Source organism: Hemiscyllium ocellatum, chromosome 42 (genome assembly GCF_020745735.1).
Source record: "Hemiscyllium ocellatum isolate sHemOce1 chromosome 42, sHemOce1.pat.X.cur, whole genome shotgun sequence".
NCBI classification, from domain to species: domain Eukaryota; kingdom Metazoa; phylum Chordata; class Chondrichthyes; order Orectolobiformes; family Hemiscylliidae; genus Hemiscyllium; species Hemiscyllium ocellatum.
Genome location: NC_083442.1, coordinates 15,046,788 through 15,070,153, shown reverse-complemented (window position 1 = coordinate 15,070,153; position 23,366 = coordinate 15,046,788). Strand labels below are relative to the sequence as shown.

General features: G+C 41.0%; 1 protein-coding gene across 3 annotated transcripts in view; it reads right to left on the bottom strand.

Annotated features, from left to right (window-relative positions):
• Positions 1-23,366, bottom strand: part of LOC132834850 (casein kinase I-like) — a 214,830-nt gene that overhangs the window by 46,433 nt on the left and 145,031 nt on the right. For all 3 annotated transcript variants that reach the window (XM_060853927.1, XM_060853930.1, XM_060853929.1), the window contains 3 exons: positions 21,282-21,433; positions 8,781-9,015; positions 6,769-6,854 (listed from right to left, as the gene is read on the bottom strand). In XM_060853927.1, coding sequence (XP_060709910.1) covers positions 6,769-6,854; positions 8,781-9,015; positions 21,282-21,433 — 473 coding nt within the window. The remainder of the gene's footprint in view (positions 1-6,768; positions 6,855-8,780; positions 9,016-21,281; positions 21,434-23,366) is intronic.

Sequence of the window (23,366 nt, the reverse complement as noted above, 5' to 3'; positions counted from 1 at the left end):
TAATGGATGCAACATATTTGGATTTCCAAAAGCCATTCGATCATGTACTGCACATAAGGCTACTTAATAAAATGAGTCCATGGTATTGGGCAAAGTTTCCTCTAAGATGCATGGCCATGCAGCTTCTTGGAGGGTCTGCACATGCCATGCACAGCATATCGACTTCCTGTTCTGGAAGCCACTGCCAAACAGACCTCCGAGATCTGCACATCTGCAGGAAATATTAGAGGTCGAGGGTAGTATGGATAGAGAATTGGTTATTTAATAGAAGACATGGTGGCTGAGATGAGAGGTACTTTCAGGATGACAACCTATTAACTAGTGGAGTGCAATAGGATCAGTGCTGATGCCACAATTATTTGCAATTTATGTACTGACTTGAACGAAGGAAGTGAATGTATGATTGCAGACTTCACAGAATACACTAAAATAGATGGGAAGGCAAATTTTGAGGACAACAGTCTACACAGGGAAATAGTAGACAGCTAAATAAGTGGGCAAAATTCAGCAAATGGAATTTAGGGTGGGAAAACATGAGATGATGCACTTCAGCAAGAAGGATAGAAAACGTGAATGTATTTTAAATGGACGAAAACTACAGATTAATGCAGTACAGAAGAATAAGAGAGTCCTCGAACATGACTCACTAAAAGCCACCATCCAAGTTCAATAGGTAATAAGGAAGGCAAATTGAATGTGGGCTTTTATTTCAAAGGGAATAGGAGTTCAAAAATAAAAAGAAGTCTCACTAAAACTCTACAAGGCAGTAGTCAAACCACATCAGTATTACTGTGAGCAGTAGTGGTTCCCTTATCTAAGGGGAGGTATGCTGGTATAAAAGCAGATAATGCTGGAGAAACTCAGCAGGTCTAATAGCATCTATGAAAAGTGAAGCAGAATTAAATCAATTCTGATATCGTATCGGATGCCAAATGTTAAATTTGTTTCTCCAGAGAAGATTCCCTCAATTGATTCTGGGTACTGGAACACTGCCAATATAACACCCTGACTCAAAAAGGTGGAGGAGAAGTTGAGTTGATTGGATGGGTTCTCATTGGAGTTTAGGAGAATAAGAGAAGACCTCATTGAAACACACAAGATTCTTAAAAGGAACTTGACAAAAGAAACTGTTTCTCATTGTGGGAGAGTCCAGGCCCAGTGCGTATAATCTCAGAAGAAGAGATCGCCCATTTAAGATAGAGATGAGAAAGAACTGCTTCTCTCCAAGGACATGAATTTGTGGAATTCTTTATCACACAGGGCTGCACAGGCTGGCGTATTAAGAATATTGAAGGTTAACTTCGATTTTTAATCAGTAAGGGAATCAAGGATGATGGTAAAAAGGCAGGAAAGTGCAGTTGAGGATTATCTGACCAGCCATGATCTCACTGAATGGCACAGTGGAGCAGATGGGATAAATGGCCTACTTCTGTTGCTAGACCTTATGGTCCCTACAATACCCAAAACTTATAATTTAGTAACCTAAATATTTTTGGGCTTCAGCTGAATAAAGCAGAGCCATGCAAGATTAAAACCAGGCAATGCATATCTCACAAAGAGAAACTCTGCAAGCTTCTCAGTAAGTAGGTTTTCAGGTGCAGCATGTGATGGAGTTTCCCTGCTCTATAGCCAGTTGCTGAAAATAAAATATCTTAAGTGCCTCCAACAACACTTATGACCATTGTACCCCTGCACAGTACTTAAAACAGTCCATACCTTTGAGGCATTGATAGGGAAAAACTTTTCCCTTAGGCAGAGGGATCAATAACCAGGGGATAGTTTTACGATAAGGAGCAGGAGGTTTAGAAGGAATGAGAGGAAAAACGCTTTTACCCAGAGGATGGTGGGTATCTGAACTCACTGGCCAAAAGGGTGATAGAGGGGGAAACCTCTAGACTTTGCACTAGTATTTAATGACCACTTGAAATGCCATATGATGCAAGGCTGCAGGCCATGCAAGTGATGAAAATGGCACTAGAATATATAGATGCTTGATGACCAGCCTGGAAAAAATGGGCCGAAGTTCCTTTTATCATGCTGTTAAATCTTTTGACTCTTAAATAAATCCTGCACGAATGCTTGGCACTGCTCTCAAGTTTCAATGCAGTTGCCTTGTTTTAGTTTAAATCAGAAGCCCTACTGCTAGCACAGCTCCTGCAGTGAGTTCAACTGTTTTTAATTGATCTCCCATGGTGTTATACATGGGGAGTCAAGTAGCAGTCGAGTCCTCAGATGAAGCAGAGATAAAAGACAGGGGATAATTGGACCAGGTGCAGGAGTATAATTCAGTCCGTTACCTAATCAGAAAAATATAGCCCTCATTTTCCGAGAATATATTACAATTCCAGTTAGAAATGAAACACTACGACCATTTGGGCAGCAATGCTGTTTAATTTACTTTGATAAATTTCTCTCCACCACAACATAAGGCAAAGCAATACATTACAATGTCACCTCCAATGGAACATCGCTCTGACAAATAGGTAGTGTGCATTACAAATGTGGGATCAAGACTGTAACAGAATAAGACAAAAGTGTGATAAAAATGTGACATTAAGGTTTTGTAGACAGGAAGCTTATTCAGACATGAGAGATTTATTATAGATGTATTCTGGGAAGTAGGAGAAAAGTTGGAAGCAGCTGTGTTATTTGGTCATGACTTCCTTCCTCCTTTTGACATTAATGCTTCAACCTTCTAAAGGGTTGGCTCGTTTGTCAGACAGATATGACTGTAAACATTAAGAACCACTTCTGATGCTGCTAATACAGTATAAATGTTCTGGACTAGGCACCAACATCTATTCATGATTTGGAGATGTCAGTGTTGGACTGGGGTGTACAAAGTTAAAAATCACAGAACGCCAGGTTATAGTCCAGCAGGGTTATTTGGAAGCACGAGCTTTTGGAGCACTGCAAAAGCTAGTGCTTCCAAATAAACCTGTTGGACTATAACTTAGGGTTGTAAGGCTTTTAACTTTGAACATCTATTCATATCAACTTCTTAAAGCAACTTAAGACTCAAACTGCCTGTGAACAAATAGCACCTTCATCTCCAGAAATATCATATGCCTTTCTTCATTTCACTGGTATCCCTTGAAGAGCTCATTCTGGCAAATCCTCATTATCCTATTCACAGTATTCAAATCACTGACTGCAACTGAGTACAGCCGATGAAAAAAAAATCAATATTTGCATGAAATAACAAGTCATATCTATTTGATATCTATTTGATATCTATTTTTCTGAGCAGACTTTTTGCATAATGATAACTTGGGCTTATAAAACAAGGATGCTAGTTTTAAGATACAAGACAAACCAAACCAATAATGTTTTACAAATGACAGAAAGGTTGGACACAGGTGTAATATTCATATGGTCAAATGCACTATGAAGCAAGACCACTGTGAGTAAGGTTGGGTACAGGTGCAATAACATATGGTCAGACACCCTAGGAAGTTCTATTATTACCAACATAACTAGGCATCATTTTGTTTCTATCCAGATTGACTCATTCCATAACATCAGCAATAATGCAAAGATAATGGAATCCAGACATGTTGGTTACTCTAACTATTTCGAGTGAGTTTAACAGCATGTAGCTTTGTCCATTTGTATTTTTTTTAATCAGAACTGGAAAGATCATAGGATTTCAGACAATTTCCAAGACCTGATAGCTTGCATGCTCTTTTAAAGGATGAGCGCAAAACCGATAAAGCCACAATTTCCTAAATCTCTCTGGATTCAGGAATCATGCCAAAAGATTGAAAACTTGGAAGTATCACTCCATTATTAAAAGCCTGTCAAGATCTCGAGGGGAAATTACTGGAACCTTTAATCAGGTTTAGAATGATTGAGTAACTTGGGCAAGTGAGCTTGGAATTGTAATGGTGAGATCACGTCTGACTAACTGAATTCTGAGTCATCAGCACAGCAAATAAGGAGGTGAAACGGATGTTTTCTACATGGACTTGCAGATACATTTAACAATGCATCCGCACAATATATTAGTAAAAGGTATGGGGAAATTTTGTTAAATGAGTTAGTAATCAGCATACAATGTATGGATCAAAAATATGTCTTATGTCCAGTAGAGATCAAAAGTAACATTCCTGGGCCCTCAACTTCTATGAAGGAAGATAGAGCTATATACCTTAGTTTTCAGATGGCAATAAATCAGGACGTGCAATAAGTTTATGAATTAGAATAGGAAGCTACAAAAGGGACATAAACATGAAGTGAACAGGTCAACATATGGCAAATTGTGTTCAGTTAGACAGAAGCACATGGTTATCTAATAGACTCAGAGGCTGAGGGGTGACCTTTATAGAGGTTTATAAAATCATGAGGGGCATGGATAGGGTAAATAGGCAAGGTCTTTTCCCTGGGGTGAGGGAGTCCAGAACTAAAGGGCATAGGTTCAGGGTGAGAGGAGAAAAATTTGAAAGGCACCCAAGGGGAAACTTTTTCATGCAGAGGATGGAGCGTGTATGGAATGAGCTGCCAGAGGAGATAGTGCAGGCTGGTTCAATCACAAAATGTAAAAGGCGTCTCGATTGATACATAAATAGGAAGGGTTTAGAGGGATATGGCCCAAGTGATGGCAAATGGCACTAGATTAGTTTAGGATATCTGGACGGGTTGGACTGAAGGGTCTTTTTCCGTGCTGTACATCTCTATGACTCTATATTAAAAGGGAAAGAACAGAGAGGAATGAATCTAAAGACGCAGACAGACAAATCACTAAACTCCACCAAACGCAAAACCTAATACATAGCTACAGAACTCACTTTATCTTTAAAAGAATTGGAATTCAAAAGTGAAAGGTGATGCTTGAGTTGCACTCAGCCTTAGCCAAGTCCAAGCTGCAGCACTGTATTCAATTCTGTTCAAGATGAATGACAATTGACTCTTGATGAATAAATATATCAAAGGAGAAGGTGAAAAGATAGGTTTAAAAAAAAAGTACCTGAGGTGCTGATAAACCATGAGAAGAGTTTGGCAAACAGATAAATAGGCCTTTCAGCAACTTGAAAATGCTCTGTCATTCAAAAGGTCATATGTGTATTGCATCCTAACTCAATGGCTCAAAACACAGCTACAGTGAGACATTGGAGCCCTCAAGGCTCTCTTAGCTGTAGGTTTTAAAGCTGTGGCTTTAAGAGGCATAGAGGTCGAGGAGGTGGCTGCAAGAGGGATGGAATGGAGAAGGAAACTTCAAGGGGAAACATTCTCTCAGCATTCAGCTTGTCAAGCACCCCCAGGATCACGTATGTTTCAGTAAGATCTTGAATGCCCTGGCTCTGACTTTAAGATGATGCCCCATTGCCCTAGATTTCCCCTCCAGTGGAAAAATCTCAACGTAATTTAAAAATATTAATTACATTACACTGTAACACTCTATCTCAATTAGTACAGTCCTAGTTCATGTAACAAAAACAGAAATTACTGGAGGAACTCAGGAGAACTGCAGCATCTGTAGAGACAGAATTAGAGTTAATTGTCTCACGTCCAGTGACCCTTCAGAGCTGAAGCTGGAGCAAAACATCCCCTCATTCATATTCCATTTCTAGAGCTTTAAAAGTTAACATTTCATTAGCATTTTTTGGGCGTTTCCCATGTTTTAGTGATGCATAAAAAGGTCCCAAATTTCTTGCACCTCTATTGTTCATTGTTCTACACTGTGTTTTCTGGCCCAAGATGGGTGACTCGTTAACTTATTTGCATTGAAATCCATCCTGCCACAAAGCAGAGAAGGTTGCAAGGAGATTTAACAGAGATTTCTAAATTCTGATGGTAAGACATTTTCTGTTTGGAGAACTGGTGATGAATATGGTCATTAAGTGAATACAGTTGACAAGGAGTGAGGAGAGAGATCAAAGAAACTATTCTAACACAGAGAACTAATGAGTATGAAATGCTTCACTATATAGATTGATTGCAGCAGAGACCATTGTACCTTTTAAGAACAAGTTTAATAAATATTTGAATCAAAGGAAGGAAAAGAATTCTGGAACAAGCAGGATGGTGGGATTATTTTTGGGCCTTCACAATGGATCAACTGGCCCTTTTATACACTGGTTTTATTTCCTCTCAGATGGTGAACAGGGCTTGTCAGACAAACAGTTTGAGCTCAGCATTGAGCCAAAACTGTAATTATGGTATCCTGTAATCAGAAGTTTACAACACCAAGGCAGGAAACACTTTGAAATCATATGTTTTCAGAACTTCAGCAATTAACAGCAGAGTGTTTAGGATATCCTACAGAAACTATATCACATTATTAGACTAACAGCATGTACGTTTCCATAAGTTATTGCTATTACAAACACTGTCTAACCAGATTAAAAACCCCAAGCAAAATAGTAAGCATCATGTCCTGCAAATTATAATGGAGAATGCACACTGTCGAGAAGGCAAATTAATCGCTAAATTCAACTCAAGATTCTAAAATGAGAGCTTCAGACTTGTGGTTTGGGACATTGCTTATAATGCCTCAAAACACATTCGCTAGCTTATTCACAGATATAGCCATGATATGTAAAATTATGGGATGTCAGGGCTGATTGACTAACTATAATTTATTATACATACATATATTAATTATAGACTGCAAGATATTTCTTTGCAGCAAGCACCCTAAAAATAAAAGTTCATTTTTGATTTCCAATTACTACAGTTCATTATCTACTTACGTAAGTGGTTATTACTGATTGAGTGCATTGTTAAACATAGCTCAAATGCAAACCCAAAATCAGCAAAGTGCCTCACCTTTAATCCCTGCCAGGGGAGACTGCCTCGTAGAAAATACATAAACATGTGTCCTAAAGCCTCCAAGTCATCTCTGCGGCTTTGCTCTAGGGAAAAAAAGTATGCATTTAGCTTTTGATTTGGTATATTCTGACTGGGGAAAATTTCTGAGTCAATATACTCTCTCTCTCCTGGGTATCTCAAGTCACTTTATATAAGATTCAAAAAATTCAATCCACACATAAGAAATAAGGGATTTTATCCCATAGTACGCTCAGCATCTAAAAGACTAAAATCGTGTGTGTCAGATTTCTGTACTCAATGAATTACAAGCACATACTGATCTCAATAAAACATACGCAATTAAAACACTGCTTCGTTTTAAGTAGCTGACAGTGATTTGAACAGATGCTTATGGGAGGAGATCAATAAATTTTAGGCATCCCTTCATCAATAATGATATGAGTTCGCCCTACAAAGTGTCGATAATTATGACAGAATCTTTCCTCACCACCAGGATGCATCAATAATAGCAGGCAATTCTCGCTCAGACCTCCCAATATCAATAAGTACACAGCACTTTGGAATAAAGAAAGAATTCAAGGGGTGCCCGCTGCATAGGACAATTTGACAACTGTTGAATTAAAGATCAATATTCTGAAGGTCAGTCAGCAACGAAAGGGGGGTTTTCGGCAATGGAAGATCATTACCAATGCGAGCATTAAATTATTTCAAGATGAGGGGTGGCACAGTGGCTCAGTGGTTAGCATTGCTGCCTCACAGCAGCAGGGACTGGAGTTCAATTCCAGCCTCAAGCAACTGCCTGTGTGGAGTTTGCACATTGTCCCTGTGTCTGCATGGGTTTCCTCCCACAGTCCAAAGAGGTGCAGGCTAGGTTGATTGTTCACGCTAAGAGCCCACAGTGTCCAGGCATACAGAAGCGAGGTGCATTAGCCATGGAAAATGCAGGGTTACAGAGGCGGGGTGGGGGGGGGGGGGGGGTGGGGGGGGGGGGGGGGTTGGTCTGGATAGGATGCTGTTTAAGAGGGTCAGTGTGGACTAGATGGGCCAACTGGCTTCTTTTCACACACTCAGGGTTCTATGTGGGCACTGACAAGCAGAGCACTGTTTTGAAATATAATTTTAAGATGTTTACCAGTATCATGGTAGATTACATTCTGTCATTTGGCCTTTTGGTTAATTGAGCATCAGCTGGCATCCCTTAAAAGCAGCACTTCCTCAAACTGCTTCCTAAATAGTTTTCCTTCTATTACCCCAACTCTTAACACCAAATGTATGATCATTTGGTTTCATGAAAATCCAGTATACATTATGGAGAAAATCCAATGAAGTACAACACTGAGATAGACACAGGCGATTAAAACTTTACATTCAGAGCAAAAGGGAGGTAACTGTCTGCTATGGCTCCATTGATTCAGAATGTTGTGGGTTCAAGCCCAACCACAGGATTTGAACATAACAGCCCGGGTGAATGACAATGCGCTGCATTGTCAGAGGAGTCAGCTTTTGGGTAAAAGACATTTAAACAGCAGGCAGTTTATCTTTGGAAGTACAACAAGACCTCATGGCACTGGAGAAGGCCTCAGAATCCAAAGAGTCCCTGTCAGGGAACAGAATGTTGAGTTTGCATTCTATAGAGTTTTGTTTGTGGAGGGGAGGATGGGCGAAGAGGCGAGAGGAGAATAGGAAACTGCAGTGAATCATCCATGGGACCTCTGCCATCTTGAAGTTGTCAACATCAGCAACAAACCTGTATCCATTTATGTCACAGAATCGTGCAAGATGGGGGAAGGAGGACACGAGACAGGTCGCACTTAAAGACTTCTTCAAATTTGCATAAATGTCACCATGCATTATTTGACCTGTAAACGTCAGCATTGCATTTTTACATGTAGAACAGAAATCTTTTTCCCCCAAGACCTATAAAACAGCGCAGCATTTTAGCATTTTACCTTCCCGCATTGTACACCAGCAAACCCCACCCGAAGTAAGTTTCAGTTAAGACAACAGACCTTTGCCCAGGTGAGTGTTGATGGACATGTATCTTGCAGTGCCCGTTAAGCTCTTGTGTTCCCTGTAGGGGATGTGCTTTTTGGTATCAGGATCAACATACTCCTTGGCTAAACCAAAGTCTATTATATGGATAATGTGTTCCTTTTTATTGCCTTGTCTTCCAATTAGAAAGTTTTCCGGCTTGACATCTCTGTAGATTAAGCTCTTTGAGTGAACATACTCCATTCGGTTCAGCTGTTGAAACAGATCAGATGAGTTAAAAATGAGGAACCTTACCCCGTTTCTTCCTTCCAACTCCACGCTACATTGAAGCAGAAAACCTTTTGGTATGAGACAATCATTTAATAACATTTACGCAAGGAAAACCCTCTCTCTTACCTGCAACCTATTAATTGGGATTTGAGGAACCTACATGTTGCAACTCCAGAAGCCAAATGCAACACAGAATCCTGTATTCTAACCATATTCAAGCTTTCAAAACCTAAACAATGCAATCAGTTAACTCATATGGATGTAAAACTCCAGTAAAGATATTACAGAATACCATTAATCTCTAGGAGGCAAAACTGCCACATCTCAACAGAGTGTTTGAACACTAGTCAAAGAGAAGAAAGGGAATATTTGAACTGACACAGCATCTAATTACTGAAAACTTAATAATCATCACAAATGAACATTTAAACTTGAATTGCTTCCTTTTTTTTATATTCTGATTTACAATCCACCCAAGACATCTACCAGAAAGCAAAAGATGAGAGAGAATTATTATTTTCAAATATTGACAAATAATTCAATCCACTTACAGAATTTTACAGCACAATGGGTGATAATTTGGTCCATTATGCCATGCTGGCTCTCTGAAGGAACTATTCACGTCAGTCCACAAAGTTTTCCCTTTCCAACATAATACCTGCTCCTCTTTTTCAAATATATTACTGATTCTGTTTCATCACTACTGTGGTTGAGAGCATATGGGATTCAATAAATATTCGTTTGACCATAAGAATGTTGGCTATATTAAATTTGCCCACTGCTAAGGGGAAATAGTTAATGTTTGCAAACTCACCTCGATCCACTAATTCTGTTGCATTCAGCGATGCGCAATAATGCCATTTACAGATGGAGGTATACGTCTTCAACGAAAAGCATGCCTCATTGGGTAAAATACGGTCTTTCAAGTCATACAGAGATATACAGGGTATAAACAGACCCTTTGGTCCCAACTCAGATATCCTAAAGTCTGAAGCAATGGGTTCTAATTCTAGTGACTTGAGCACAAAATCTAGGTTGATACAGCAGTCCAGGACTGTGGGAGTGCTGCACTGTCAGAGATGCTGCCTTTCGGTCAAGGCATTTTCTGTCCTATGGGTGAATGCAAAAGAGCACATGGCTGTATGCTTGCAACAAAATTCCCAAACTATATTTATTGTAAATGTTGCCATGATATGCGCTCCTCTGAAATAATATTCAGAATAAGGTGGCTTTGGCATGTCATAGTACTTGGACTTTAGTGTCAACCATGACTTGTTGCTAATACACTCATCTCCAAATCATTCTGTTGAGTTGAAGCCCCACTCCAGGGCTTGGGGAGGAAAATTAAGGCTGACATTGCAGTACAGCACAGAGGGAGCATGAAACCAATGGGATGTGCTGTCTTTTGGATGAGAGTTTAAACCTATGCCCATATTTGTTTCTTTGGGTTGGTGTAAAAACAGCCCATGAAAACATATTAAAACAGGTTACCTGGTGATTATCACATTGCAGTTTGTTACGAGCAATTCTAATTTGGTTACCACCTTTCATACATTCTTGCAATAGCTTACATAAAAAAAAACATGAATAGCTATAAAGTGTCTTGGGATTCCAGACATTTTGAAAGTTACTATGGAAACACAAAAACTCTTCCCATCACGAATGGAGAGGAGTCAGCAAATATCCAAAACAGGTTCAATGCAAGGCACACTTGCATGCATGTTGGTTCCTGGGCACTGTGTTTGCTTCAGCTGCTGTACCAGAACAGAATGATACATAAAAAAAAAGGAGAAAATGTAGGCTGTTCATGCTTTCAAGACTGCACCACTGTTCAATATGATCATGGCTGCTCAGCCAATCGACGACCCTTCTCCCACTTTCTCCCCATGTCTTTTGATATTATAGCCCAAGAACTATACCTAACTCCTCCTTGAAAACATTCAATGTTTTGGCCTTAATCACTTTCTGTCAGGGAATTCCACAGCTCACCACTCTCTGGGTGAAGAAATCTCTCATCTCATTCCTAAAAGGCCTATCCCATAACCTTAAACTATGACCCTGGTTCTGGACAGCTCTGCATTTACTTGTCTAATACAGTTAGAATTTTATTTCTACAAGTCTCTCGTTCATTCTTCTACACTCTAGTGACGGACAGTCCCAACTGATCCAGTCTCTCTCAGGTCAGTCTTGCCATCTCGGGAATCAGTCAAGTAAGGAGACCAAAACTGCACACAATACTCCAGCTGTGGGTCTCATCAAGGTACAACAATAAGGCACCCACCATATGATGGCAAAAAGATAACCATGACAGACTGCATTTTATTTAAAAATGGAAGGAGACAAAAAAAAATGGGTAACTAGAGGTCAGTTAGCTTAACATCAGTTATTGGGAAAATGTTAGAGACTATAATAAAGAATGTCAAATCAAAGGATTTCAAAATACACAACCAAGCAGAATCAGCATGGCATCGCAAAAGGGAAATTATGTTTAACAAGTTTACTAGAATTCTTTGAGAAGATGACAAGCAGGATAGAGAAGGGGGAAGCAGTGGCTAGGCTATAATAGTGCTTCATTAATTATAAAATGCTTGAGAAATGTTCTGAGGCTGCAAATGGTTCGATATAAATGCAAACCTCTCTTACTTCTACTATCAATGACAGAACAGGGTCAACACGCCTTGATACAGTTAAGTCACAATGTTGAAGCTCTTATGCCAACTTAAAAAAAAATTCACTCCTTCCATCCACTGAAGCATAGCAGTTTCAGCATGTACCATCTACAAGATGTACTGCAGCACCTCACCAAGGTTCCCCTGACAACACTTTTCAAAACCTACAACCTGTCACCTAGAAGGACAAGGGGAGTAGATACATTGGAACATGACCACCTACACAGCCCCCTCCAAGATACTCGCCACTCAAACTTGGAAATAGGTTGCCATTCCTTCAGTGTCACTGGGTCAAAATCCTGGAACTCCCTTCCAATCAGCACTGGGGGTATACCTGCACCATGTGAACTGCAGCAGTTCATGATGGTGGTTCATCACCTGCAAGTGCAATTAGGAATGGGAAACATATGGTGCTGCCTTCGATGCTCACATCACGTGGAAAGTTTTAATAAGCAACGTTCAAATCAGTTGCCTCATAACAAAACAATACATCAGAAATTCTGCAGTTAGATGAAACTGTTGGTGCTCTACGCAATTTCGATTCATCAATAGCACTCTTCGATGTACCGAACAGCCTTTTAAACATTGGGAATAAGGGTAGCAAAATAAATCAATAAAACTCCTGAACTCATACAGAGGTCAGTTAAGGAGGAAAAGCGCGAAAGCAAGTGTGAGGCAGCATAGCCAATCCTTAACATACAGCATCATTTATCTCTACTGAGTATGCCACCCAGTTTGGAGTATCACACCCAAATAATGATATTAATGTGGCAGTGTGGTTCACTGAACTAATACAATCTGTTCCTCACTCTCCTCAGAAAATGATGGGCCAAGTGGAATCTGCTAAGCAAGTCTGGTAGCAAACTTACATTTCACAGGACTCTGAATTGCTATCACCATCTCTTCTGAACAGCAGCGCAGTGACATACACTGGATGGTCTAACAAACATACTTGTGGAATGTAATGAATGGAGGAAGTATAACTGAGTCGCAGCTGAGATAGTGCAAGTGATGCCAACTACTCAGGACAGGTACCTGCTGCCCTGAGTCATGAACATGGTGTAGGACAGAAAGGAAACAAAGAACAGGAATAAAGAGGTCTTTTCCACAATTAGCAGGCAGTAACTAGTGGGGTATCGCAGGGATGAGTGCTAGAACCCAAGCTATTCAAAATGTATATTCATGATTTATATGAGGAAACTACATTTCATATCTCCAAGTTTGCAGATGGCACAAAGCTGGGTGGGAGCATGAGCTGAGCTTCAGTGCGACTTGGACAAGTTAAGTGGGCAAATATATGACAGATTAAGTATAATGCAGATAGATGTGAGGTTATCCATCTTGATACTTAAAAAAAGACAGTTTATGTGAATGGCAATAGACTGGGAAAGGGGAGGTGCAATGAGATTTGGGTGCTATTTTACACCAGTTGCTGAAAGTAAGCAGATTGGCACAGCAGGTAGTGAAGACAGAAAATGGTATGCTGACCTGCATAGTGAGAGGATTCGAGTACAGACACAGGGACGTCTTGCTGCAATTGTACCGGGACTTGATGAGACCACAGCTGGAATATTGAATACAGTTTTGGGATCCTTATCACAGAAAGTGCTTTGGCTGTTGAGGAAGTGCAAAGAAGGTTTACCAGACTGATTCCTGGGACGGTGGGACTATACTCACAAGAGTTTAGAAAAATAGTGTGTGTGTGGGGGGACGATGTGTGTGTGTGGTGGGGGGGGGAGGAGGGGGAAGTGAGTGAGTGTGGGGGGGGGGGGTGGCGCATGAGGAGGGTGGACGTGCATGAGTGGGGGGGAAGGCGCGTGCATGGGGGGGGGGAAGGCGCGTGCATGGGGGGGGGAAGGCGCGTGCTGGGGGGGAGGCGTGTGCTTGGGGGGGGGGAAGGCGCGTGTGGGCGCGCACACACACATGCGTGGAGGGGGCGCATTTTTGCGGGACACACGTGGGGGCATGCGCATACGCGTGTGTGGGTGGGTGGGTGGGTGCGCGGGCGCGCGTGTGGGTGGATCACTTGGAAAACCATAAAATTTAAACAGGGTTAGATGGGTAGCTGCAGGAAGGATGTTCTTGATAACCAGGGAGTTCAGAACCAGGGCTCACACTCTGAGATTAAGGGACAGACCTTTGAGAATCGCAAAAAGGAGAAATCTCTTCACCCCAGAAAGTGGAATTCTCCGCCACTGAATGCAGTTGAGGCCAAAACATTCAATGTTTTCAAAAATTTCTTCAGGCTAAAGGGATCAAAAAATACCTGGAGAAAGCCAGAATAGGCATCATCCTAGTGAATTATGGAGCAAACTCAAAAGGGCCAAATGGCCTATTCCTGCGGCTACATTCTATGTTTCTATAGTAGAGGAGCTGCAGATGCTCTCGCAATCACCCTCCAAACACCATATGATAATATTACAAACATGAAATCAAGAGCAAAATGAGAGTGAATCAAAAGTAATCTTCTGGCATGAGTCACTAATTGGCTGGAGATAGAATGCGGAGGAGGGATAAAGATAAAGTTTCCTAATTGGCAATATGTGCCAAGCGGTGCTCCCTAGCATTATTCACAGGTCTCAGCTTTACATCACATATCAATAATTAGGAGGAGGAACAGAGAGCTTCATGCTGGAGCCTATGATATCCAACAGGACTGTGCAATACTTTTAACTCTCAAAAGACCAGACGTTTACAAGGACTGTTCTGATATTGCACCACAACTTAGATGGGACACCAAGGGAAAAGTACAAACTGTTGAAAACATCCATGCTGAGATGTCCAGTATCCATTTGGTTATTCAAAGTTTTTCTTAAAATTTGTTCCTAAATTGTAAGCATTGATTGCAAAGTCAATACAAATTGCCCAATCCTAATTCTCCTCGAGGAAGTGGTGGTGCGTCATATCCTTAGACCACTTCAGTCTGTTGCTAGGGAAGGAGTTCTAGGATATTGATTCAGCGAAAAGTGATTCAGTCTAAAATCAGGATAGTCTGAGACTTGGAAGAGATGGTGCTCCATGCATCTGCTGCATTTCTCCATCATAGTGGTACAGGAGTGTGCTTGGAAGGTATTGACAAAGGGGCCTCACCAAGTTGCTGCAGTAAACCCTGGAGGCTGTACACACTACTCCACTGTGTGACAGCAAATCAAAGAATCCCTGCAGTGTGGAAACAGGCTATTTAGCCCAACAAATCTAAACCGACCTTCCAAAGAGTAACCCACCCAGAACCATTCCCCTACTCTATTACTCTATATTTTACCCCTAACTAATGCACCTAACCTACTCATCCATGAACACCATGGGCAGTTTAGCATGGCCAATTCACCTAACCTGCACCTCTTTAAATAGTGGTGGGATAAGCGAAAGTTAACAGGCAAGTTCCTTTTCCTAGAAGCTGTGAAAATTCTCAAAATTTGTAGCTGATCAGTTAAGTTTCTGGAATGTGGGTGACTCCAAGGATGTTGATGCTGAAAGTTATACTAAGAGTCTGATTAGATTACCTACAGATTACTTACAGTGTGGAAACAGGCCCTTCGGCCCAACAAGTCCACACCGACCTGCCAAACCGCAACCCACCCATACCCCTACACCTACCCCTTCACCTAACACTACGGGCAATTTAGCATGGCCAATTCACCTAACCTGCACATCTTTGGACTGTGGGAGGAAACCGGAGCACCCGGAGGAAACCCACGCAGACCCGGGGAGAATGTGCAAACTCCAGTCAGTCGCCTGAGGTGGGAATTGAACCCAGGTCTCTGGCGCTGTGAGGCAGCAGTGCTAACCACTGTGCCACCGTGAAAGAGGACGGCACAGCACTAAATGACTCTCGTGAAACATACTCTCTTTTCCTCTCTCCACAGATGTTATTTGACTTGCTGAGTGTTTTAAATTCAGGTTTATAGCAATGGCTGTATTTTGCTTTTGTATTATTGATTGGCATAGTTAGCTTCCAGGCAGAGCCTTAACAAAACAAATCTCACTTTTGCTCATAGCATTAAAAATTTGAAAATACATCCATCCATTCTTCTGTACTTGAAATGAATGCTAAGGAAGGATTTGCAGAAATGCTTAATTAAATGGTTCAAACTGGGATAAGCTAATCATTGTGCTGTCAGGGACATCAACTTCGACTATCTCACTATATTTCAATTTGTGAGATTTTCATTACCATCTCAATGTGAAGAAGAAATTCATCTGCTTGCTGCAGAAGATTTTGCTTCAAATAAATTCAGACACTGAGTTCACACACAAATTATAAAGGAAACATCAGAGCAAACAGATCAATATTCAAAGACTGCACGGTGCAAGTTAATAAGGCTTATAACTGAATCACACATCTGTGAATTATCATTGTGTATTCTGATGCGGAATTTTATACAAAAGGACTCCATACAACACAGAATACAAGAGGAAACATCATTCATTGAATACTAGAAATGTTGAAGTATTTAATATAAGCAGTTGTAGCTTTCTCCATCGTTCAGGACCAGGAATCGTCCACTTAGGCATTTGGGCCTGTTTTATCATTTGTTGAGATCAAAGTTGGTCTCCATTTTATCAACCCTTAAAAGCCAAGAAAGGGCTCACATTATTACAGCACTTTTCACACTGACTGGATACCTCAAAGCATTTTACAACTAAGAAATATGGCTGCACTGAAAACTCCCAGAAATAACAGACTTATACACTTAATAGTAAGGTCCTTGGGAGTGCGGTTGAACAAAGAGACTTTGGAGTGTAAGTTCATAGTTCCTTGAAAGTGCAGTCCCAGATAAACAGGAAAGAGAAGGCGGCATTTGGTATGCTTGCCTTTATTGGCCAATGCATTGATTATAAGAGTTGGGAGGCCATGTTGCGGCTGCACACGACACATTGGCTAGGCCACTTGTGGAATATTGTCTGGAATTCTGGTCTCCCTCCCATGGAAAGAATGTTGTGAAACTTCAAAAGAGTTCAGAAAAGATTTACAAGGATGTTGACAGGATTGAAAGGCTCGAGTTTTAAGGAGAGGCTGAATAAGATGTGGCTATTTTCCCTGGAACCTCAGAGGCTGAGAGGTGACCTTATAGGGGTTCATAAAATTATGAGGGACATGGACAGAGTAAAGAGACAAAGTGTTTTCCCTGGGATGGGGGAGTCCAAAGCTACAGGGCATAGGTTTAAGGTGAGAGTGTATAGATTTAAGAGAGACCTAAGGGACAACTTTTTCACGCAGAGGGGTGGTGCATGTTTGGAATGAGCTGCCAGAGGAAGTGCCAGAGGAGGAGGCTGGTACAATTACAACATATAGAAGGCATCTAGATGGAATGTGAATAGGAAGGGTTTAGCGGGATAAGAGTCAAATGCTGGCAAATAGGACAAGATTAATCTAAGTTATCGGGTCAGCATGAACAAGTAGGACCGAAGGGTCTGTTTCAATGCTGCACATCTCTGTGATGCTATGATTCCAAAGACAGAACTTGTTTTTCTGATTCTGACTGAGGAATAAATGTTGCCCAATCCAGGAGAAATCCTTGCTCTTTTTTTGAAATAGTGTCATGGGAAATTTCATCACCACACAACCAGGCAGGTGGGGCCGCAGTTTAAAAGACAGCAAAATCGAACAGTCCAGCACTCCCTCAGTACTGCACAGAAATATTAACTTGATTTTTGTAGTCAAAACCATACACTGAGAATTGAATACAAAAGCTGTGACTGAGGTGACAACATTACGGTTGAGCCATGGTTGACACTTATGTCAAACTGTCAAGACACACTGAAGCCAAGGTAATTCTGAATATTTTAGGGAAATATTTTAGGGAAGTAATGTTTAATTGTAATTGTAACCTGTAGTGGCACGTAATTTTGGTTCTTAGCTATTAGGGACTAGCAATTATATGGAGCAAGTCTGAACAACCTTGCTAAGATTCTTGTACACTTTACTCTTAGTCTAGTTAAAAGAAATGTAGTACATCTAAATTTTAAATTTTAACATTACCAACAGTACTGAAAGAAGCATACAAGATGTTCTGAATAAAACAGCTACTTTCAGCTCAATGGGACATTAATGAAGAAGGCAGACTTGTCAGGTTGTGATGGGCTTTGGCAGGAGTAGGGAAAGTGAAGGTTTAATTGTAATTGTGGTTACTTTATTAAGATTGGTTTGTGTAACACCTCTGAAGTTTCTACCTGGCAGTATAATAATAGAACAAGCATTCCTTGGAACACCTTACTCCATCCGATTTTGAGAGATGTTTTCCATTTGGAATTTTGTCGACATACAGCCATTTCTTCCATAATGCAACAACTGTGATCCTGTGCAGCCCCGTGGAATATGAAAATCGTGCAATAAAAATAACACAAAGTGATGGAGATGTAATGGCATTATAGCCAATACACCTTTTACAAGTTCACATTGTAGAAACATGTTTTGTATTCATCAATCGTTTTAGAGTCAATTCGCATTAACGCAAGACACATAATAACAGAACTGGCTACATCTCAAATGATAATGGCCAGATAAACACCTAGCTGAAATGTGATTGAAATTTCTCAAGATAAATTGGATAGGAGTCTCTGGTGGTGCAGTGTGCTAGAAGGCCTGGATTGAGGTTCAACTCCAGAGGTATGTTGTAACATATGACTGGATTGATTTTAAAGAAAAACTGTATTAGGTATGGGTGTTGAGTGCTGATCCTTGACACAGCTGCCTATGTCGCAAAGAACAAAGGAAACTTCTAATTCAGCAAGAACCATCTGCATTCCAGCAAAAAAAGTTAACTCACTGTGCAATTGTTATAGTTTTCCATGTATCATGAGGTAAATCTGCTCCTTCTTTGGCACTGCACAACATCCTGACATATTACTTGTATAAGCTATAAACTATTTCCAATTTCTCAGATTCAAATGCAGCCTTGGTCCAAACAGGGACAAAAGAGATGAATTCTAAAGGTGAGGTGGAAGTGATTGTCCTTAACATCAAGGTTGCTTTTGACTGAGTGTGGTATCAAGGAGTCCCAGCAAAACTTGAGGCAGTGGGAATAATGGGAAAGCTCCATGTCATTTGCAGTCATACAGAGCATAAATGAAGATGGCTGAGATTGCTGGAGGTCAATCATCGCAACTCCAGGGTAGTGTCCTAGACACAACTATCTTCAGGTGCTGCAGCAATGACCTTCCCTGCACCATAAAATCAAAAATGAAGACGTTCGCTGATAATTGTGCAATGTTTACCGCCATTCACAACTCATCAGAAAACGCAGCAAGACCTAAACAACATCCAGCTTGGGTTGACACATGCCCAACATTCATGGTACTCGTGCCAGGCAATGACTATATCCAACAACCGAGCATCTAACCATCATCCATTGAGATTCCATGGCACTCCATAATTGAATTCTCAATTTTCAACACGCTGGCGTGAACAATGAATACAAACAACTGGACCAGCCACATACATACCATGGCTACAAGAGAGGTTGGGACTTGTTTGGAGAAACCTCATCGCCTAAGTCCCCAAAGCTTGGTCATCAATCTCAAGGCAGAAGACAGGAACATGCTTGCCTGGATGGGTGCAGTGCCAACAATATTCAAGAAACTCAACACCATTCGGGACATATATACTCTCTTAACTTCCACTATATCCGTCACTTTCAACATTTTTCACTACTGAAATACAGTGGCAGCATTTAGTAACTCACCAAGCCTCGGTTGACAGCACCTTCCAAACACACTTTCCACCACTTTGCAGGACAATGGCAGCAATGCAAGGAAATACCACCAGAAGTAGGTTTACCATCCTGACCTGTGCAATATTACTGTTGCTTCATTGTCCCTGAGTCAAAATCCTGAAACTCCCTCCCTAACATCACCATAGGTATTCCTACACCACATGGCTTGCAGCGGGTCACGAAGGCAATGCCTCGCCACCCTCCCCAGGGCAATTAGCAATGGGCAATAAATACTGGCCCAGACACAATGTCCACAATCTATAAACAAACAAAAAAAGGACACTTATAAATTACTTTGTAACTTAAGCTTTGTGTGCATCCTGCTCAGGAGGCTTGAAGCAGCTTGCATCTTTTCCTTCAACTGTAATAATACCTTTTTGTTTGTATAGCAAATAACACTTCTCTTTGATTCAAGATAATTGACAAACATGTCAGTTGTAACCAATTCCTCAGCATAACTGCTCTGGTATGGCAGTCAAACAAGTCACCAAGACTTACTTTCTGGTTCTGAACTGTAATAATGCAGCAGTGCAAATGGATTCTGCACTTCTGAATGACTTTCAGTTGCAAAGGTCTACTTTGTTATTCAGAAACAATCTGTCAGAACATGGCTCACCCAAAGTGCTTTGGTGATTGCCAAGTAATACCAATAGTCTATAATGCCCCCTGTGCTGCCACAATTGTTGGGAATTTCCTTAACCAGCCTTTCTATCACTTCTATACTTGCCCTCCTTACTTATTATGTTTTTGTAAGTGCTTGTTGATAGACTTGCCCAGTCTTGCCCATGCACTTCACATTATGCATGAGAGAGCAAGTGAATGGAGGAATGAAGGGGCTCCCCAGAACCCTGGTAAAAACAGACTGTATGGATTTTACAAAGGAAGAGAACCATTCATTTTTTTTAAACATTGTTAAGAGGTTGAAAGTTTACCAATTAGTCATTTGGTAATATCAACTGCGAGTATTGCTGGAAAACAAAGATAATTTGTCAAAGCTTTTCATCCTACACTCATCAGCACATCTACTGGAGTATTCTGTTGATATTTACACCATTATACATAACCCTGTGTTTAAATACAGTTATCTTCTAGTGTATAACAAAGTCCAAATCAACACTTTCAGTGAGAGCTTTAGTTAACCAGACTCCAAATTCTATTATTAGAACTCTCCATATTGATGTAACTAATTTACACTCAGCTCAACCTTAATAATGCATCCATTACATGTTTCATTGTCCCATTATGTCTCAGACCTTTTACAGAGGTATTCTTGCAAATGCCCTGATGGCTGAAAGATGAAAAGCTTTGACAAACTTTTTCTCAGCAATACTCAGGTTAGACAGGTAAGGAACATACACACAAACACAAAAGTCTCAACAGCGGCTTGACATTACAAGTCCATTTTGGCAGGAATGCTCGCTTACTGCATCAATTTCAAAAGGTGGGCGCCATGGTGGCACAGTGGTTGGCACTGCTGCCTCACAGCGCCAGAGACCAGGGTTCATTTCCCGCCTCAGGCGACCGATTGTGTGGAGTTTGCACATTCTCCCCGTGTGTGCGTGAGTTTCCTCCGGGTGCTCCGGTTTACTCCCACCCTCCAAAAATGTGCAGGTTAAGTGAATTGGCCATGCTAACTTGCTCGTAGGGTTAGGGGCAGGGATAAATGTAGGGGAATGGGTCTGGGTGGGTTGCGCTTCGGCGGGTCGGTGTGGACCTGTTGGGCCAAAGGGCCTGTTTCCACACTATAAGTAATCTAAAAAAACATAAAGCTATTCATTGTGTATTATTGCTGGCAAAGTGTTAAATTCATAGGCAGCCTGATATCAGAGATTTTCACACATAATACTTCAGTCACAGCACTCACCAACTGAATGGCAATCATTAGCACTGTCTTTAGTGTGAACGTCCGGTCACACAGATCAAACAGATCCTCCAGACTTGGTCCCAGCAGCTCCAGCACCATGGCATTATATTTACTACATGGTCCAAAGTAATAAACTTGGGGAACTCCTTCAGCTGAAAGGGAAAAAAAAAGAAGTGTTTATTTAAAGTCAAAAAACACTTTACAAAATCATCAAAATGAAGTACCATTAAGGAGACATCACAGAGACTTATCTCATCATACTACTAGCTTTGAAAATTTTGCTTCCATACCACGTTGCAGACACCACTGTTTAATATAATTTTTAAAATGATTCCAGTTTTTGCCAGATTTCTTAATTTTTTGGTTTGTTATGGAGACTATATAAAACTGAATGATGCCCAATGGATGTTTCAATGCTTGTAGCATTGATTATAAGAAAATCAATTCAATGACAAAAGTAACCGTCTTAACTCTCACCTTTAACAGCAAACCTGGACAGCACAAATTTTAATATTTTCAAATAGGGTTGAAAAAGCAAAATTCCGGTTCACAGAATCCCTACAGTATGGAAGCAGGACATTCAACCCATCTAGTCCTCACCAACAGCATCGCGCCTAGACCGACCTCCCTACCCCGTAATCCTGCATTTCCCAGCTAACCCATCTAACCTATGCATTCCTGGACACTATGGGCAATTTGGCATGGCAAACTCCACACAGACAGTCGGCCAAGGGTGGAATTTCTGGCGCTGTAAGGCAGCACTGCTAACCACTGAGTCACTATGCAACCCCAAACTTCAGGTTGACACCTTGAGTAGTGGCTAGATGATGCTGTGTGAAATACAGTAAGAACTGAGTGAATTAATGCAATATGTGAACGTACGGACATCAAGAAAGAGTAAGCTACCTGTTCTTCAAGCCTGATCCACGATTCAAGAGGATCATGGCTGATCTGATTTTAACATCAGCTCTACATTCCTGCATATTCCAGATAATCTTTCATCCCCTTGCTATATGCCATTGCCTTAAAAATACTTAAAGCTCAGTAGCAGCAGTATATACTATCTACAAGATGTACTGCAGAAATTCACCAAAGATCCTCAGACAGCACCTTCCAAACCCAAGATCACTTGCATCTAGAAGGCTCAAGGCAGCAGATACGTGGGAACACAATCACTTCCAAGTCCCCCTCCAAGCCACTCACCATCCTGACTTGGAAATAAATCACCATTGCTTCTCTACTGCTGGTTTAAAATCCTGTAGTTCTCTCCCTAAGGGCATTGTGGGTCAACCTAAACACAGGAACTGCAGTGGTTCAAGCTAGCTCATCACCACCTCAAGGGCAACTAGAGACTGGCACTGAATGCTGGCTACCCAGCGACACCCACATCCCAGAAAAGAAGAAAGAAAAGAATTGAAGATTCTGCATCCACTGCCTTTTGAGGAAAGGAATCCAAAGATTCACAATCCTCAGAGAAAAAAATGTGGGACAGCTCAACTGCACATCATCCACATTCGCCTTCAAAGAAGTCTTCAATTGGAACCTAGAGATGGATAGTATTATAGAGGTTCAGACTTACATGGTCACACTTAGAAGAGAACAACTATGCAAGATAGACAGTGGAAGTCCAAGATAGCGTAGCATAGAGTGGATGACCAGGGTAAACATTACAAACAGACGAGGGGTGGCAAACTACGGTCAGAAAGAGCACAGAATTTGATGATTAGCGCTGGGTATTGGATTTGGACAGTGAATCCAATTTAACTGCCAATGCACACAAGGAATTTTAACATTCAACCAATTGGCATTCCAAGATCAGTTTCATTTCACATCTTCATTGTACACTGATCATTGGAGACTCATTGATACACTCAGTACCTGTAAGAGTGGCAGAGGCCGGAACCCCCCTCCTAAGTATAATTAAATGTGTACTTCTGATGTCAAGGCATCCAAGATTATGGGTCAAGTACTGGAAAATGGAATTACACAGTCACAGAGATGTACAGCATGGAAACAGACTCTTTGGTTCAACTCGCCCATATCAACCAGGTATCCTACATTAAATTCTAGTGCCATTTACCATCT